This window comes from Salvelinus namaycush, unplaced genomic scaffold (genome assembly GCF_016432855.1).
Source record: "Salvelinus namaycush isolate Seneca unplaced genomic scaffold, SaNama_1.0 Scaffold524, whole genome shotgun sequence".
Lineage (NCBI taxonomy): Eukaryota > Metazoa > Chordata > Actinopteri > Salmoniformes > Salmonidae > Salvelinus > Salvelinus namaycush.
Window position 1 is genome coordinate 138,730 of NW_024061225.1, and position 20,253 is coordinate 158,982.

The 20,253-nt window shown below is 42.7% G+C and overlaps 2 protein-coding genes across 2 annotated transcripts; both read left to right on the plus strand.

The window, feature by feature from the left end:
* The first annotated feature begins 284 nt into the window (after positions 1-284).
* LOC120041747 (mitochondrial cardiolipin hydrolase-like) lies at positions 285-6,213 on the plus strand. Its single transcript, XM_038986608.1, has 4 exons — positions 285-290; positions 634-824; positions 1,196-1,425; positions 5,954-6,213. The coding sequence occupies exons 1-4, from the start codon at positions 285-287 to the stop codon at positions 6,211-6,213; spliced, it is 687 nt and encodes a 228-aa protein (XP_038842536.1).
* Positions 6,214-7,792: 1,579 nt separating this feature from the next.
* LOC120041746 (ras-related protein Rab-3D-like) lies at positions 7,793-18,488 on the plus strand. The gene is made up of 5 exons (XM_038986607.1): positions 7,793-8,367; positions 12,888-13,133; positions 16,334-16,452; positions 16,735-16,859; positions 17,174-18,488. Exons 2-5 carry the CDS (start codon positions 12,888-12,890, stop codon positions 17,356-17,358), a joined length of 675 nt encoding a protein of 224 aa, XP_038842535.1. The 5' UTR covers positions 7,793-8,367; the 3' UTR covers positions 17,359-18,488.
* The last annotated feature ends 1,765 nt before the right edge of the window (positions 18,489-20,253 follow it).

A 20,253-nucleotide genomic window follows, 5' to 3' on the forward strand; every position in this document is an offset into this window, starting at 1 on the left:
CTACATCATACGTTTCACAAAATAATAATATATGTTCAACCTCTTTAACAACTATCCCCTGATTGGTGGAAACGTTGCAAATATCCCGCGAGTTTTATATTGATTGACAGCTCTAGAGCACTGGACGACCTTCGTCTTCGGAGTCCACTCAATTAAGTCCATCGTGAAGACAGATGCTCGACGGTGAAAAAAGTCAAGGTAGCTAAAGTGGTTTAAAATAAGAGTTAATTCTAGCACACAGCATGTATGAACTGAGAAAGTGTTTTTACAAAAATAGCGACTGCATGAAGGTAGCTCAGACTTGCAGAGATAAGATAGCTAGATGGCCCTGACTAATAAACTAATTTAGCTGGCTAACTATCTACTATAGCCTCTGCACCGGGCTGCAGCAGTGGCCCATTATTTGCTAGCGATGTCATTGTCCTTATAAAGCTGGTGAAAACGAGCTCCGTTCACAAGTTAATGGCTGTTTTGCATACCCAACAAACCTTAACTATCATTAGCTGTCAAGACTTCACCCTAGCTAGGCTAATCCTAACCAAGAGCTGAAAGGCAGGGGAAAAGGTGGGAAGGCCTACTATATGTAATTTTTCCATTCAACATTTTCATAACATCTTCTCCCTCTGCCCACAGATGTCAGTGGTTCAGATGGTGAAGATCGTGGGTCTGGGGGCTGTGGCCCTCACTCTCAGTGTGGAGTGGTTGGACTGGCTCTTCTGTCGCCTCTGGCCCCGGAAAATATCCAGAGGGCCCCTGAAAGAAGTGTACTTTTTCCCTACAGAGGTCGCCTGCACTGAGCGTCTCTTCACTCCTGACTCACCATTGTAAGTAATAGAATGCGTTCCAAATGGCACCTTTAACCAGGGCCCTGTAGTGTCCCAGTAGTGCATACTAGTGCCCTAGGGTACCATTTGGGATGCCGGCACAGTCAACATTAACTACTCACCATCATATTCGTTAATAATATATCTATCCAATGTCTCTAAGAATGTTGCTGTTTTTTGATAGCCTTTCTGTTGATTTCAGATGTTTTTCTGTGGGCTAGGAATAATGATTCAATGAGAGACTACTATACAGTAGATACACCTTCCACAGTAACTCCTCTCTCTCCCTTTCCTCTCCCTCTTATCCTCCTCTCCTCTGTCCCCATCATCTTTCCCTCTCCCCTTCTTTGTCTTTCCTCATCTCCCCCTAGCCCCTGCCCCTGTCCCTTACCCCACAACGTCAACACCTCCTTCACCCGTCTCCTGGGCCACATCCTATCTGCCTCCTCCTCCTTGGACCTGTGTGTGTTCGCCTTCACCAACCTGGATCTGAGCCGGGCCGTGCTGGCCCTCCACACCAGGGGCATCCCCATCCGTATCCTCACTGACATGGAATACACCCTCATCACCGGCTCCCAGATAGGGGTCATCCGCAGAGCAGGTAGGCTGATGGCAGAGGCCCAATCCTAAAGCAGTTCTTAGAACCTACCACCTAGCTATGTACAATCCCCCTATGCACCTACATCACTCATCTGCAAATCAGGTTGGGCCAGGGGTTCCCAAAGTTTTTCACTCAGGCCCCCCTTCTAGCATTGGGGGACATCCCACGCGCCATGTCTATTTCTATGGGAACAAGCACTGTTCATGACACAAACTATTCACAGCCCTCTTGTTGACGGAGAGAAAATGTTGCAGGTTTGTTTGTTTTCTGCAATTATATACATTTTGCATTTTCTAATGTGTATTAATGTCATATTTGAGTGACTCAAACATTACAACAAAATCTATGGGCTAAAAAAACTATCTAAAAAAAACATTAGCTGACATGGGCTAGTTGATCTGAACATTTCTGAGTTATAAATAGCTCTCTAAGGTATGCAATGACTAACATGACATGAGGAAAACTGAGGGGAGGGGGGGGTGATAATGCAGAGTCTGAAGTCGATTGATCTTATTGATCAATCATTTCAGTCAAAGTTATTGTTGGAGAGTTCTAACTAGGTCCCAGAGTGGTTCCTGGTTCCTGGTTATAGCCTAATCATAATTCATGTGATTTACAATGTGATTTATCAAGCTGCTCTGCACTCCAACTTCTTCAGTGTAGTCAGTTACACACTGTCCATGCTCATAATGCATAGAGAGAGAGAGAGAGAGAGAGAGAGAGAGAGAGAGATAGTGCATCTCAAATGGCTCCCTATATAGTGCACTACTGGTCGAAACTAGTGTAGGGCTGCAAGATATGGACAGAAAAGCTAATTGTGAATAAAACAGGTTTTTATCCAAATACTGTGATTGCTATTTGGCATGTGATATAGATCAAACTATTGGGCGGACTGTTGGAATCATAGAAATAGAATGATTTATATTAAGAAGAAAAGTGGAAAGCAAATTGTTCTTGTTTGGAACAATCGGTTGACTTCATTTGACTTAACAGAACAGCGTGCAAACTAAGTGAATCTAACAGTGAGGAGGAACTGCACCGCTTGAGTGGCGGGGCGGAGCTTGGTGTGTGTGGGAAGCAGCCGCAAGAGGAGACAAATCACAGGAGTAAACTATAAAAACAAACACTACACAAGGCTGAGATGCTAAAATATTGCATGCGATATGGAAATATTTCGATGTGAATTCGATGAATTGTGTAGACCTACTATATAGAGAATAGGGTGCCATTTGGAACGCATTCAGAGGGATGATAGAATATGTTGCAAGCGTGGTCTGGCCCTAGTGGGCTTGCCAGCACAAGCCCGGACGAGTCAGAAACCTGTGGAATGCACATAGAATTTAGACTGGGGAGCACCAATGCAGCTCTGGTAAATACATTGAATAGCACATGGTTACATCTGTATAGTGGTTTCAAGTCCTGTGTGCTCAGGCTGTGGTTAGACTACATTTGTATCATTTGAGGGGCGCGCATCACAAGCAAAGTCATTTTGTATCAATTTACTTCGCCTGCGAGAACCATTAGCACAGTCTGATTGGGCTAGCTGTATCAAAGCCTCTGCCATAGAAACCAATGGAGCATGGCTTTGTGTCTATGGTTGCACAACTTTCACCTACACAATACAGAAAAATCACTTGTCTCTAGCTCAACCTGTTCAAAACTAAAGACCTATTTTACCAGAGCTACACTGAACAACAATATAAACGCATCATGCAACAATTTAAAAGATTTTACTGAGTTACAGTTCATATAAGGAAATCAGTTAACTGAAATAAATAAATTAGGCCCTAATCTATGGATTTCACATGACTGGGAAAACAGATATGTATCTGTTGCTCACAGATACCTTTAAAAAAAAAAAAGTAGGGGCATAGATTTTTTTTAAACTGTCAGTATCTAGTGCCACCACCATTTGCCTCATGCAGTGCGACACATCTCCTTCTCATAGAGTTGATCAGGCTGTTGATTGTGGCCTGTGGAATGTTGTCCCACTCCTCTTCAATGGCTGTGCAAAGTTGCTGGGTATGAACGGGAACTGGAATGTCCTGTCGTATACGTCGATCCAGAGCATCCCAAACATGCTCAATAGGTGACACGTCTGGTGAGTATGCAGGCCATGGAAGAACTGGGAAATTTTCCGCTTCCAGGAATTGTGTACAGATCCTTGCGACATGGGGCCGTGCGTTATCATGCTGAAACATGAGGTGATGGCGGCGGATGAACGGCACGACACTGGGCCTCAGTATATCTGTGCAGTCAAATTGCCATCAATAAAATGCAATTGTGTTCGTTGTCTGTAGCTTATGACTGCCCATACCATAACCCCAGCGCCGTCATGGGAACTCTGTTCACAATGTTGACATCAGCAAACCGCTCGCCCACACAACGCCATACAGGCTTTCTGCCATCAGCCCCGTACAGTTGAAACCGGGATTCATCCGTGAAGCGCACACTTCTCCAGCGTGCCAGTGGCCATCGAAGGTGAGCATTTGCTATCGAAGGTGAGCATTTGCCCACTGAAGTCGGTTACGACGCCGAACTGCAGTCAGGTTAAGACCCTGGTGAGGACAATGAGCACGCAGATGAGCTTCCCTGAGACGGTTTCTGACAATTTTTGAAGAAATTATTCGGTTGTGCAAACCCACAGTTTCATCAGTTGTCATGGTGACTGGTCTCAGACGATCCCGCAGGCGAAGAAGCTGGATGTGGGGAGGTCCAGGGCTGGCATAGTTACACTTAGTTTGCTGTTGTCAGGCTGGTTGGACGTACTGCCAAATTCTCTAAAACGATGTTAATGGCGGCTTATGGTAGAGAAATGAACATTACATTCTCTGGCAACAGCTCTGGTGGACATTCCTGCAGTCAGCATGCCAATTGCACGCTCCCTCAACTTGAGACATCTGTGGCAATGTGTTGTGACAAAACTGAACATTTTAGAGTGGCCTTTTATTGTCCCCAGCACAAGGTGCACCTGTGTAATGATTATCATCTTCTTGATATGCCATGCCTGTCAGGTGGATGGTTTTTCTTAGCAAAGGAGAAGTGCTCACTAACAGGGATGTAAACAAATTTGTGTCAAACATTTTTGAGAAATAAGCATTTTGTGCCCATGAAAAATATCTAGGATCTTTTTTCAGCTCATGAAACATGGGACCAACACCTTACATGTTGCGTTTATATTTTTGTTTAGTTTACATATTTTATTTCTAGCGTGGATTTGCGGGATGCTCTTAAAGGGTTAAATACAGTGCTTGACTTGGGCAGGAGCTGAGTACTGGTACCTCAAATGTTCTACTGCTTGAGCTCATGTTCCCCTTTATAGAATATACACTGCTCAAAAAAATAAAGGGAACACTTAAACAACACAATGTAACTCCAAGTCAATCACACTTCTGTGAAATCAAACTGTCCACTTAGGAAGCAACACTGATTGACAATAAATTTCACATGCTGTTGTGCAAATGGAATAGACAAAAGGTGGAAATTATAGGCAATTAGCAATACACCCCCAATAAAGGAGTGGTTCTGCAGGTGGTGACCACAGACCACTTCTCAGTTCCTATGCTTCCTGGCTGATGTTTTGGTCACTTTTGAATGCTGGCAGTGCTTTCACTCTAGTGGTAGCATGAGACGGAGTCTACAACCCACACAAGTGGCTCAGGTAGTGCAGCTCATCCAGGATGGCACATCAATGCGAGCTGTGGCAAGAAGGTTTGCTGTGTCTGTCAGCGTAGTGTCCAGAGCATGGAGGCGCTACCAGGAGACAGGCCAGTACATCAGGAGACGTGGAGGAGGCCGTAGGAGGGCAACAACCCAGCAGCAGGACCGCTACCTCCGCCTTTGTGCAAGGAGGAGCACTGCCAGAGCCCTGCAAAATGACCTCCAGCAGGCCACAAATGTGCCTATAATTTCCACCTTTTGTCTATTCCATTTGCACAACAGCATGTGAAATGTATTGTCAATCAGTGTTGCTTCCTAAGTGGACAGTTTGATTTCACAGAAGTGTGATTGACTTGGAGTTACATTGTGTTGTTTAAGTGTTCCCTTTATTTTTTTGAGCAGTGTATGTTGAAAGTATTGTGGCGCTCCTCCACCTAAATAGAAACAGTACCGGCACGCAAAATGAGTACCTGAACCTATTTCAGTCCAAGTCTAAGCACTGGGTACACACAAATTAATCATCATGATTAAGGAACTATGAAAATAGTTTAAATAAACCGATCAGTTAGATTGAGGTCATTACTACTAAATACATTAACTGGGACATTTTAGATGTGCTGCAGAATTACTTCTCCCATCAAGGTGTGCCACGATTTATTTTTTTAAAGGTTGGGAACCACGTCCTTAGACAGACAAATTATGAATGGCGCAAGCTGTCTGTCTGTCTCTCTGTTTCTCTCTCTTTGGAATCTCTGTAAGGTCCGACTCTGTGGGAGGTGTGACTCCACCACAATGCACCACAACTGTGACTGTATTCATAATATAGCATGGCCCCTCTCATCCTGTGTATTCCCCTTCCATTCCCCAGGCATCTGTGTGAGGTGTGACTCTGGCGCCGTCCACATGCACCACAAGTTTGCCGTGGTGGACGGCCGGCGCCTAATCACCGGCTCCCTGAACTGGACCCTGACAGCCATCCAGAGCAACAAGGAGAACATCCTGGTCACGGAGGAACCAGACCTAGTCCTGCCCTTCATCACTGAGTTCCAGAGGCTCTGGGATGTCAATGACCCGGCTAGGAGACACCTGCCGTCCATCGCTGAGAAAACTGCTAGTTTAGTACTATAGAGAGACTGAGAGAAACATGGCTGAAATGTTTGTATGGTGCAGTAGCTAGTGGTTACTTTTGGTTTACCAACTGGTACGGTGATTGTGTAGATTATTTAAAAATATTTTCCATTTGTGAGAAACCTGCTAGTTTAGTACTATGGATAGAAAGGTGTATGTATGGTCCTTATCCGGGACAGACCTGTCCAAATACAAATTGTGTTTATATAAGTGTAGTGTGGTACATTAGGATTGGGAAGTACTGGTCAAGTACATGATGTATAATTTGGGTAGCTTGCTATCTAGTAGTTTTATATTATTTTTTTCAATCTCAGAGAAACCTGCTCATCCACATCTTATCAGAGAAACCAGCTTTCTTCGTCATGTAAATAGACTGAGAGAAACATGGCTTTTATCTGTAGTTTCCTACTTCAGTAGAAGTAATATATTTTTGACAGATCAATCACTGCTTTACACTGGTGTGGGGATGATGTAGAAATGGGTAGTTTGATATTTTGTACTTGAATGTTTTTTTGTAGTTTTACGTTGTTTACATTGAGGTATTTTGTTATTGTATGACACGATGTTGTATATATTTTAATACAAAGTAATTAGAATTCTGTTTTCATTTTTTTTAATGTTATATTGGATAACTAAAAGATAGGAATTTGTTTTGTATGTTAAACGTTATATTTAAAATAGGATTTGATTACAGTATTTAGATAAAGATAGTGAGAATACTTAATGTTAACTCAGTCCATCCTATGGCTTATCATTAAGAACCAGACAACTATGCCCAGTCAGAACAATTGCACTGGGAGATAAGTGGTACATTGCAGTCACGCAGAAGATATTTGTAATGCTTCTCAGAGCACACAGCTCCAATTAAAAACCCACATCCACTCTACTGCAATATGGCAGGCCTCCTACATCTCAATCCCCCAGAATCTGCGTCCCAAATGACACCATATTCTCTATATAGTGCACTACTTTTGACCACACACCATAGGGCTCTGGTCAAAAGTAGTGCACTATATGAGTAGGGTGCCATTTGGCCTTGTGCCCAGGATCTGTAGCGTTTTCCATTTCTCATGCAGGAAGGAGCATTATTTATATGATCAGTCAGAGCCCTGGGTGGTACAGGCCAGTCAGCTAGACTATATCTTTCATATATCTCTGTGTCAGCTGGACTGTACTGTATGCTAGACTGCCTTCATCACTGTGGGGGTGGACTTTCAGAAGGCCGAATAATGCAGCATTCAGGTGCTAGTCGGAACTTCTCAGTAATACATAAGGCCCTATTCAATCAAAACCGTAGTGTGGGTTGGGTATCCTCCATGGTAAGATAGAAATACATTCCCACGGTTTAGTTAGTGGTATAAATATATCAACGGGTGTCTAATACACAGGGTTGCACCATTCTGGTAACTTTCCCCAAATTCCCCGGTTTTAAGGAAATCCTGGTAGGAGTTTTCTAGGATTTCTTATTCCCTCCTAATTCCAGGAATTTCCAACCAGGATTTGTGGAAAACTGGGGAATTTTTGGTAAAGACCACTGGCATTTTGAAACCCTACTCATATACCTACATAGCACACTATCGCTGATACTAAAGCTGATTGTGTTTTTCTTTTAACTACGCTGTTCCCTGTATGTATTCTCATCTATATCGATTTAATATTTAGCAATGTAGGCCTAGAATATTTGAGTAACTGTTGTAGAGGAAAAGGTGGAGAATCTTGTATTTGTTTGCCTGGTTGACTATACATTTCCTCTGAACTGTACCAATGTAAACTTTGTTGAACGAGAGGGAGAGAAAATAAGAAAACTAACAATACAACAAAAAGCAACAATGTTGAAATGCACAACGCGCACCCCTGTGCGCACGGCACTCGTTAACTACCTTTGAAGTTCAGCAAACGGGCAACACTACGTACAGAGTTTGTATGTTTAGAGGTTGTGTGAACGTGGATTCATTGCTGTTCTCTGAGTCGGTCTGTCGGTGACACTGGATTAATATAGGGAAACTTCCGCAGCCTTCCATATCGCAAAAAATCTACGGAGGAGCGAGCATGAGATCCGGGAGTACAGTGCAGTAGGCGAGAGAAAAGACAGACATCGAGTTGGAACGGGAGGAGGGAGTGGACGAAAAAAACGATTCACACACTGGATTTGAGGTAAAGAAAAAAAAAGACAGTATTTTTCAGGAGCATTTCTTATGAGGTTTTGTGTTTTGGTTCTTTTCATGCTGTAAAGCAATGAGATATTGGCCATATGGAAGCCCGGAGATGCATCACTTTCATTATTGTCAAACTCAAAGTTGAGTGTTTTTGATCATTTTTTCCCCGCAAAAGGCTACAATCAGTTTAGACTAGCACCGCTCGTGTGGTTTTGGGACAGCTGTTGCCTTCTGCCTGAGTTTCTCTATGTAAAAAGCTTTCAGCAAGTGCCTACAACCAGTGTTCTCATTATTTTGTATGCTTTAGGCCTACTATGTCAAAGTAGAGTAGACTAGGCCTATGTGTACAGATCTATTACCATCAATTGTAAATAAATAAAATAACGAAAGCTGTTGGCCAACTTGAATTGGGAATGTATTGCCTTACGGTTTACTTTGAGCAGGCAGTTCAACGGTTTACATTTTTATATTAGTCTTATGGTCTATTGGCCGTACATGCATGATATTGTAATGTTTGCGTTCCAAATGGCACTCCCCAGTGCACCACTTGGAAATAGGGTGCCATTCGGGATATACACTTGGAATATGGTGCCATTCCGCACACAACCATAAATTGTTTAGGTCATCATATCCGGTTGGGAGGAATTAAAAGCGTCCCACCCATCACCTCAAAGAAGTGACCTCCTTTACCTTTTCCATCCACATAAACAAACAAACACACCTCGGCTATGTGGTTCTGATCAGAAGTAGTGCACTGTAGACTAGGGAAAGTGGTATTTTTAGATATGCCCACTATGTACATTGAGTGGAATGTTGCATCATGTCCTCATTCCTCCCTGCCTTCTACTACCAATGTGACTCAAGTCCCTCTTCCTCTGGGTCACGTCACCTACACCTTGTCACATAGAACAATGATTACAGCCTCAGGTTGGAACATATTGAAATATACTTGTAATGTTCCCAACTGTTACTAGTGGAATATGTCATTTTTACTTAATATACCTCCATTTTAAAGGGCAGTGGATCACTCATCATGTGTAGTATCTTTGCTTTTGAATGTCCCTTTTGAAGGAGGGTAATATACCTGTGTGGTATTATGATTGATAAAAAGGCCTACATTGAAATTGAATGTGTTGATATGGGTCAATTCTCCCCATAAAGGCTGCAAACATAGATGCCAACATGACCAACACGAATGCAGTTAGAATTGAGATATAAGTGCTATTTTGGCAACAGTAACACGCACTGGTTTCTTCTAGTCGTGTTACTGTATTCAGTGTGCGTGTCTGTTGGGTCTCTGTAATGCTTAGTTTTTATGGCCCTGGATGGTTTGTGCTGAGCTGGTTGCCAAGGAAACGGTCTTAATCAGGCAAAGAGCACTGCTCAGCTCAGCGTCCCTCATATGCTCCAGGCCAGGAGAGAGATGAACTATTTTCTTGGATCATTTATTTCAGCTCATGAAACATGGGACCAACACTACATTTTGCTTTTTTATTTTTGTTCAGTGTATATTTAGTTTGTAAACTCTAAGTTTAAGAAACATTGCCCTTTGCCTTAATTCCGTTACCAAAAACCCACATATCTTTAAGATATTTTCTAATGTCTCTCCCTCATTAGGAGGGAGGATAATGAATGTTCACAAAAGTAACAAGTGAAGGTAGACCGCTCAATCAGTGTTTTTACTGATATCAATTTTGTTTGTAAAACTCAATTCCATTACCAAATCTGGAATTGGCTACAATGGGGGAAATCATAGTGTTCACAAGTTTGCAGAGTACAGTAAAGAAAAGTAGAGTTCGGTACAGTGAAGAAAGAGTAGATTAGACTTGAGTTGAATACACTAATGTACTGTACTTTACTCTATTCTGCTGTACTGTACCCTACTGTGCTTTACTTTGATGTCCAAACTTGTGAAACATAGGCGTCTATGATTGGTTCTGATTTGGTCCGGAACAACCAAATTTGCTGTTTGGGGACAGAGCCCATTAAAATAATAGCCAGTGTGTAGAATAATACCCAAGGAGGATATTTCATATTTATACCTAAGATACATCACCATGAAGAGAATGACGTTCATATCCATGATTATCCATTTCTGTGTAGTACATATCAGAGACCCATGATGAAATTCTGTTACTGGGTGTAAGGAGACTTCACTTACTGTAGTTCAATAACCAAAATATATATTTCTCAAGTCAATGAGTCATGTTATCGCTGACACCCCATTCTTTCTGCAGACATTGTTGAATCTTTATTCAGAGCAGATGTTTTTTAGAGAACGTGGACGCAAACTATTCTGTTACCACACTTTGCATCTGCACAGTTTTTCCAGTGAATGTGTTTTTGTAAAATATTCAGTCTTCTATTATTAAAAGTAGTCCTTGTGCATAGAGTTGTATGATTTGTTAAACTTTGAAATCAAAGGTTTTTGTTTGGCATACATTTTAAGTGTAATTCCGTTACTGTGGAATTACCCCTGGCCTTTTATTCATTCTGCAGGACAGGACTATAGCGAAGAGAGGGATGAGGGGTGAGAGGACAGGATACTCTGGCTTTTATTCATGATGCAGGAAAATGGAGAGGGCGAGCGAGAGTTATGGAGGAAACCTGCTGACTCACAACATTGTCAGAAATTCACCCTGATCATCACATAGTCAGGTCCAATGACTGACCAAATATTGAATCGTTTTATAAAGTACAGTTGATGTCAGAAGTTTACATGCACCATAGCCAAATACATTTAAACTCAGTTTTTCACAATTCCTGACATTTTAGTCCTAGTAAAAATTCTGTCTTAGGTCAGTTAGGATCACCACTTTATTTTAAGAATGTGAAATGTCAGAATAATAGTAGAGAGAATGATTTATTTCAGTTTTATTTATTTCATCACATTCCCAGTGGGTCAGAAGTTTACATACACTCAATTACTATTTGGTAGCATTGCCTTTAAATTGTTTAACTTGGGTCAAATGCCTTCCACAAGCTTCCCACAATAAGTTGGGTGAATTTTGGACCATTCCTCCTGACATAGTTGGTGTAACTGAGTCAGGTTTGTAGGCCTCCTTACTCGCACACACTTTTTCAGTTCGGCAAACAAAATTTCTATAGGATTGTGGTCAGGGCTTTGTGATGGCCACTCCAATACCTTGACTTTGTTGTCCTTAAGCCATTTTGCCACAACTTTGGAAGTATGCTTGGGGTCATTGTCCATTTGGAAGACTCATTTGCAACCAAGCTTTAACTTCCTGACTGATGTCTTGAGATGTTGCTTCAATATATCCACATAACTGTCCTTCCTCATGAAGCCATCTATTTTGTGAGGTGCAGCAGTCCCTCCTGCAGCAAAGCACCCCCCACAACATGACGCTGCCACCCCCGTGCTTCACGATTGGGATGGTGTTCTTCGGCTTGCAAGACTCCCCCTTTTTCCTCCAAACATAACGATGGTCATTATGGCCAAACAGTTCTATTTTTGTTTCATCAGACCAGAGGACATTTCTCCAAAAAGTACGATCTTTGTCCCCATAGTCTGGCTTTTTTATGGCGGTTTTGGAGCAGTGGCTTCTAACTTGCTGAGTGGCCTTTCAGGTTATATCGATATAGGACTCGTTTTACTGTGCATATAGATACTTTTGTACCTGTTTCCTCCAGCATCTTCACAAGGTCCTTTGCTGTTGTTCTGGGATTGATTTGCACTTTTCGCACCAAAGTACGTTCATCTCTAGGAGACAGAATGAGTCTCCTTCCTGAGCGGTATTACGGCTGCGTGGTCCCATGGTGTTTATACTTGCGTACTATTGTTTGTACAGATGAACGTGGTACCTTCAGGCATTTAGAAATTGCTCCCAAGGATGAACCAGACTTGTGGAGGTCTACAATTTTCTTCTGATGTGTTGGCTGATTTCTTTTGATTTTCCCATGATGTCAAGCAAAGAGGCACTGAGTTTGAAGGTAGGCCTTGAAATGCATCCACAGGTACACCTCCAATTGACTCAAATTATGTAAATTAGCCTATCAGAAGCTTCTAAAGCCTTGACATCTTTTTCTGGAATTTTCCAAGCTGTTTAAAGGCACAGTCAACTTAGTATATGTAAACTTCTGACCCACTGGAATTGTGATACAGTGAATTATAAATGAAATAATCTGTCTAAACAATTGTTGGGAAAATTACTTGTCATGCACAAAGTAGATGACCTAACCGATTTGCCAAAACTATAGTTTGTTAACAAGACATTTGTGGAGTGGTTGAAAAACACGTTTTAATGACTCCAACCTAAGTGTATGTAAACTTCTGACTTCAACTGTATGTGGGCGAGGTGAGGCCTAAACAATATGACCATTTGAAATTGCACAACTCAATTGGCCTCTGGGCCACCATAATCATAACGTTCTTTAACTGGTCGTTCGGTACATGACCGTTTCCGTGGAATTAAACGTTATAACAGTGTGTGTCGTACTGAACGCACCCCTGGTCTAAGAGTTGCACTGCTTCAACTGTTTCCTCCTCTCCGCTCCTAGATGGCGCTGGCGAGCGACCCCGGTGCCGGCCAGCAACAGACCCAGGCCCAGAAGGATGCCGCGGACCAGAACTTTGACTACATGTTCAAGCTGCTGATCATCGGCAACAGCAGCGTGGGGAAGACCAGCTTACTCTTCCGCTACGCTGATGACTCCTTCACCTCTGCCTTCGTCTCCACCGTGGGCATCGACTTCAAGGTTAAGACGGTCTACCGCAACGAGAAGAGGGTCAAGCTACAGATCTGGGTAAGATGGGGTTTGATTTTGATTCATTAGGATCCCCGTTATCCGACGCCAATGGCGACAGCTAGTCTTACTGGAAAAAGACAATACTTCACAAAATATATACATGTAGTGTGTGTGCATCTATCAGTTCCACAGACATGTCAGTACATACACACAATAAGTAGGTCACATGGGGGAGAGGCGTTGTGCCGGGAGGTGTTGCTTTATTTGTGTTTTGAAACCAGGTTTGCTGTTCACTTGCGCTATATAAGATAGGAGTTCCATGCACTCTTGGCTCTGTCTAATACTGTACGTTTTCTTGAATTCATTCTGGACATTGGGACTGTGAAAAGACTCCTGGTGGCATGTCTGCTGGGGTAAGTGTGTGTGTGTGTGTGTCAGTGCTGTGTGTAAGCTGACTAGGCAAACTATTTGTAATTTCCAACACATTCATTTTTCTTATAAAAACACTAAGTGATGTAGTCAGTCTCTCCTAAACTCTTAGCCAAGAGAGACTGGCATGCATCGTATTTCTATTAGCCCTCTGATTACAATGAAGAGCAAGACATGTCGCTCTGTTCTGAGCCAGCTGCAGCTTAACTAGGTCTTTCCTTGCAGCACTCGACCACATGACTGGACAATAATCAAGAGAAGGTAAAACTAGAGACTGCAGGACTTGCTTTGTGGAGTGTGGTGTCAAAAAAGCAGAGCGTCTCTTTATTACGGACTGACTTCTCCCCATCTTTTACAACCATTGAATCTATATGTTTTGACCATGACCGTTTACAATCTAAGTTAACACCAAGTAATTTTGTCTCTTCAACTTGTTCAACAGCCACACCATGCATTACCAGATTCAGCTGAGGTCTAGAACTTAGGGAATGATTTGTACCAAATACAATGCTCTTACTTTTAGAGATGTTCAGGACCAGTTTATTACTGGCTACCCATTCCAAAACTGACTGCCACTCTTTAAGGCTTTCTGTGACTTTATTAGCTGTGGTTGCTGACATGTATATGGTTGAATCATCAGCATACATGGACACACAGGCTTTGTTTAGTGCCAGTACAGGTCATTAGTAAAAATAGAAAAGAGTAGAGGGCCTAGAGGGCTGCCCTTCGGTACACCACACTTGACATGTTTGACATTAGAGAAGCTTCCATTAAAGAAAACCCCCCTCAGTTCTATTATATAGATTGCCATATCGTGGATTCAGAGTTGAGGTTGAAAAGCCATACGTTTTCTCAACAACAGGTTACGGTCAATAATATCAAAGGCTGCGCTGAAAACAGTATAACTCCCACAATCTTCTTTCAGCCAATTATCAGTCATTTGTGTCAGTGCAGTACATGTTGAGTGCCCTTCTTTATGTAAGCATGCTGAAAGTCTGTTAATTTGTTTACAGAGAAATAGCATTGTATTTGGTCAAACATGTTTTTTTCCCAACAGTTTCCTAAGAGCTGGCAGCAAGCTGGCAACAAGGGGGTCAAAGGTTATAGGGAAGGGGTGTCAAACTTGAGGGAGGGTGTGTGAGGATCCTTGTGCACATTCTTGCTTGTTAATGTGCCTTTTTGCCTGCTATGTTCGCCTGGTTTGTTTTACCAGCCAACTCAGGACAAGGGAGGAAGGAGAGGAAGTTTTTGCTAATAACAACATTCATTCTCTGATTATTTTTTACCCTTAAGTTCCAGCAGGCTGCTCTCTCTGATGATGGTATGCTGAGTGAGCAGGATGTTTGTCCACTGAAATAACAGCTATGCAGATCAGAGGGGCCCACAGTTGCTTGAAGCATGGTGCCTGTTTACTATATTATGTACTGTATCTGAAATGGCACCCTATTCCCTCATTCACTACTTTTGACCAGGGCCCATGTAGTGCACTATATGGAGAATAGGGTACCATTTTGGATGCAGACTGTGGTTGGACTATATCTCTCACACTCGATGTTAACCACACTTGACGTTGAACATCATCCCTTGACGTCCACTTCATAAAAGATGCAGAAGGCTGTGCTGCTGTCTCTGCTTTCTAATATGCTTACAGTGCAATCTGACACCCAATACATTTTAGTCATTTAGCAGACTCTCTTATCCAGAGCGACTTACAGAAGGAACTAGGGTTAAGTACATTTTTCACCTAGTCAGGGATTCGAACCAGCAAGCTTTCGGTTACTGGCCCAACGTTCTTGACTGCTAGGCTACTTGCAGCCCTATACATGCCTATTACAATATTACTGTCTGTCAGATAGGATTCTCACTAGAAGAAGATTAGAGCTGCGTCCCAAATGGCACCCTATTACCTATGTAGTGCACTATGTAGGTATAGGGAAAAGGGTGCCTAGAAGATTCTCTCACAGTAGCTTACTCACTACTACACTAAACTACTGGTCATATCTTTATGACTGCTGATATGTTGCTTTCTAGATAAACCGTCCACATTAGCTTAGTTGTAATATTGATTATTCGTTGAGGTGTTATTGCTAGTGGCCTGACCAGGAACAACTTCCAGGTCCTAGTTACAGCTACTATAACTAGGGCCCAGAGTTTTTCCTGCTCAGGATGGAATAACTCCTTGCCCTATAGTTGTGGGTTCTGTTAGTCAGACCGGGTTTACAGTATTCTGCATTGGTGCCATTGTATCCTGGTGTACATAGAGGGTGTGGAAACATGAGGGCTGTCTTGACATGGATTTCCCTCTGCTCTGCTGTGCTTATGGGTTAATCATTGTCTTGTGCTGAGTAGGCTACAGTTAACCAGTTCACCCCTAATACTCCCCCACTACTCACATAAGGTATGGCACCATGTGTCTGTATGATGGATGGCCCTCATGGCTTTTGCTGGGCTGGGGCAATGTGAACCCCCATAGAAATACCAGAACGGGTGTCCCTGTTTCAAGTCAATGAGGTCATAATGTGTGATTTTAATTCCTTAAGTTATTATATTTCCATCTGGAAGGTGCTTCTCCATCGCTGCAGGGCCTACAGTGTGTGGGCTGCAGGGCCTACAGTGTGTGGGCTGCAGGGCCTACAGTGTGTGGGTTGACAGTGTTTCTCTATGCTAGCCTAGTAGCCCTCGTGGTTCACCGGTCTGTTGCTACAGTAAGCCTAGGCCAATTGTGTTTTGAAACTGGAGGCGTCCATTTAAGCTGTGCTGTGTGTATTTATTTAAGTGGAGGGATAGATGACATGGTACTAACTCTTCTAAACAACCGCGTGTGACAGGACACGGCGGGCCAGGAGCGGTACAGGACCATCACCACAGCCTACTACAGAGGAGCCATGGGCTTCCTGCTCATGTATGACATCACCAACCAGGACTCCTTCTACGCTGTGCAGGACTGGTGGGTAATTTCCCCTTCTGGAATCAATCAAGTTTATTCAATTTGACAGACATTCACACTAACTCTCACTGTGTGTGTGTGCACAGGACTGGTGGGTACAGTACTCCCATGGGGCTCTGCTTTCTCCCTTACCTGTTGTTGGAAAATCGTGTTAGTTAAGTCATGAAACAGCTGGAATGCAAGGGTTTTCCAACACTATTTACCTCTGAGGTTATATACAGTAAGTAGATACATACTATTGTTATGAAAGTCGTACATTGATTGTCGTTGTCCGGTCTCCAGGGCGACCCAGATCAAGACGTACTCGTGGGACAACGCCCAGGTGATCCTGGTGGGGAACAAGGCTGACCTGGAGGACGACAGGCTGGTACCAGCGGAGGACGGTCAGAGACTGGCTGACGAACTGGGTAGGAGAGAATACACACACACTGTCTGCCTCTCGCTCTCTCTCTGAGGACAGACAGAGACTGGCTGACAAGCTGGGTGGCAGAGAATGCGCACACACACATATATATACTCGTCTGTCTCCTGTCTCTCGCAACCTTAAAAGACAGACTAACATTGGTATATATACAGTACACACCCAGAAAATAAACAAATACTGTGTATGAACACTTCAACATATACACTCACAGAGAACACAAAACAAGTCAGTCTTTTGCTAGGCTTGTTGCTTCTGGTAATCCTTTGTTTCCCTGTTCTCCTCCCTCTCTTTCTCCAGGGTTCCAGTTCTTCGAGGCCAGTGCCAAAGACAACATCAACGTGAAGCAGGTGTTCGAGCATCTCGTCGACGTCATCTGCGAGAAGATGAGCGAGAGCGTGAATGGGGAGCCCAGCCCATTGGCCAATCACAAGGGCCCCAGCCTACAGGACACGCCCCCAGACAAGGGCGGCTGCTCCTGCTGATAACGCCTTAAACATACATACCGTGTACATGCTCGTGCACACACACACTGAAAAAATTAAATACACAACCACTCCCACACACGCTCATTGACTTGCCAGAAATCTAGCGTTGTGAATGTACTTTTGGTTTTGTATAACATTGTTGCTACTATCCCTATTACCGAATGGTTCCCCAGTCTCTTGCACTCACTTTGCTTCTAACAACATATTTCACATCAGTCCTCTTGTTTAGAATGAGCTGATGGAATGTATTTTGCTATAGGATAAGCTTCCCGGAGTAGTGTGAAGTTGTCCCTAGACTCTGATCTTGGGTCATTTTTACATTTCCCCCACTAATGGTTAGGATTGGGGAGGGTAAGCTGATCCTAGATCTGTACCCAGGGGAGACTTCATCTGGGAACCTTCCCACAACCCAAGCCTAGCCTGAGAACTGTTGTTCAGTGCTGTAGTTCAGATATGTTTGATTGTCTTGATCATACTGCCCCCATGTGGATGTTGAATGTTACTGCAGCAATAATGGAAGCACCCTCTAATAGTGTCAATAGCTCAGGGAGTTTCTCCTGGCTGCGCGGCGTAAAAACCCAAGGCCCTATACTAAGGGAGCGTCTAGAGGGCTGGCTTATGAGGCTATTGCTTAGGAATGTTCATCTGTAGCCTATACACTGTAAAACCAAAATGTCAGGTCAACTATGACTGACCAAACAACTTGCCAAAGTTTCTTGACTAGATGTTGGGGGTCAATTCAATTTCAATGCAGTCAATTCAGGAACTGAACTGAAATTCCATTTTTATTCTCATGGAGTAGCGTTGAGGAGAATTTAGAGTTTCAGTTTACTCCCTGCATTGGCTGAATTGAAAAGGAATTGACCCCCAACCGTGCTGGACCTTCCTGCACTGTCCCACTAACTACTGGAACTGAATGAGCTATTAGATTCTACATCAGACATTGAATGGAAAAACGCCTTACTATATTTGTGTATGGTTTGGTTGTGTTTTATAGGTTCATGTTTTAGTGCTCAGGTCAAATGTAAAAGTCATAGCATGATTTCGTTTGATTAATTTCAGTTAATGACTGTCTGCTCAATCCCCTCGAATGAACGAAATAAAAAATGTAATGTAAATTTAATGAAGTCCGGTCAGGTGTACCTCTCCTTCTTTCATCCCAAAATATCTTAATTTGCCTACATTCAATTACAGTAACTGCTTAGTAACATGTAGTGACTTCCTCATTCAATGGTTGTCGTAGAAACGGCTTCTAATTACTGTATACTGTAAGGTGAATGCTATGAACTCCCATAAGTCAACATGTATGAATACATTTCCTTGGGAATTTCTTTGAGTGTGTTGGAGTACAGTTTACTTGTTGCCATTGTTTGTGGTCATTTGACATAGACCTAGTAGGTCTATCTTAGACATAATCTAAATGTTTCTTATCTCCAGATGTTCCATTCATAAAAGGGGTAAGAGTAGAGTTGAGGGATTGGTTTGTTGTGTCCCAAATGGCACCCTATTCCTTATAGGCCCTGGTCAAAAGTAGTGCACCACATAGGGAATAGGGTGCCATTTGGGTTGTTGGCTGTTTGTTTTTTTTACAGCAGTGCTTATTGGAATTAGCGACAGGTCATAACACTTGGCTGAGTGACGTCAATGTGTGCAGGTTATGACAAAATAAAGTGTTCCTGGTCTATAAATAAATGATGCGCCACGCAGTAAACATTGAGGGAGTGCAATACCATACCTTTGAATGAAAGGGAGTTTGAAATACTTTGTATTCTTGAGGTTCAATAGATCCTGAAGAGCAATGTGACAAATTCAGCATACAGTGCATTTGGAAAGTATTCAGACCCCTTGACTTTTTCCACATTTTGTTACATTAGACTTATTATAAAATGTATTAAATTGTTTTTTTCCTTCAATCTACACGCTACCCCATAATGACAAAGCAAAAATAGGTTTAGACATTTTGCAAATGTATTAAAAGGAACTGAAAATAATTACATAAGTACTCAGACCCTTTACTCAGTACTTTGTTGAAGCACCTTTGGCAGCGATTACAGCCTCGAGTCTTCTTGGGTATGATGCTACAAGCGTTTCACACCTGTATTTGGGGAGTGTCTCCCATTCTCTGCAAATCCTCTCAAGCTTTGTCAGGTTGAATGGGGAGTGTCGCTAAACAGCTATTTTTTTATTTAACCTTAATTTAACTAGGCAAGTCAGTTAAGAACACATTCTTATTTACAATGATGGCCTACCCCGCCCAAACCCTCTCCTAACCCATACGACGATGGGCCAATTGTGCACCACCCTATGGGACTCCCGAACACGGCCAGTTGTGATACAGACCGGGATCAAACCAGGGTCTGTAGTGACACCTCTAGCACTGAGATGCAGTGCCTTAGACCACTGTGCCACTCGGGAGGTCAATCCAGAGATGTTAGTTCGGGTTCAAGTCCGGGCTCTGTCTGAGCTCTACGGACAATTCCTTCGACATCATGGTTTGGTGTTTGCTCTGACATGAACTGTCAGCTGTGGGACCTTATCTAGACAGGTGTGTGCCTTTCCAAATCATGTCCAATCAATTGAAATAACCACAGGTGGACTCCAATCAAGTTGTAAAAACATCTCAAGGATGATCAATGGAAACAGGATGCACCTGAGCTCAATGTTGAGTCTCATAGCAAAGATGCTGAATACCTATGTAAATAAGGTATTTCTGTTTTTTTATTTGCAAGCATTTCTAAAAACCTGTTTTCGCTTTGTCATTATGGGCTATAGTGTGTAGATTGAGGGAATTGTTTTATTGAATCCGTTTTAGAATAAGGCTGTAACGTAACAACATTTTGAAAAAGTAAATGGGTCTGAATACTTTCCGAATGCACTGTATAGTTGTGTTTT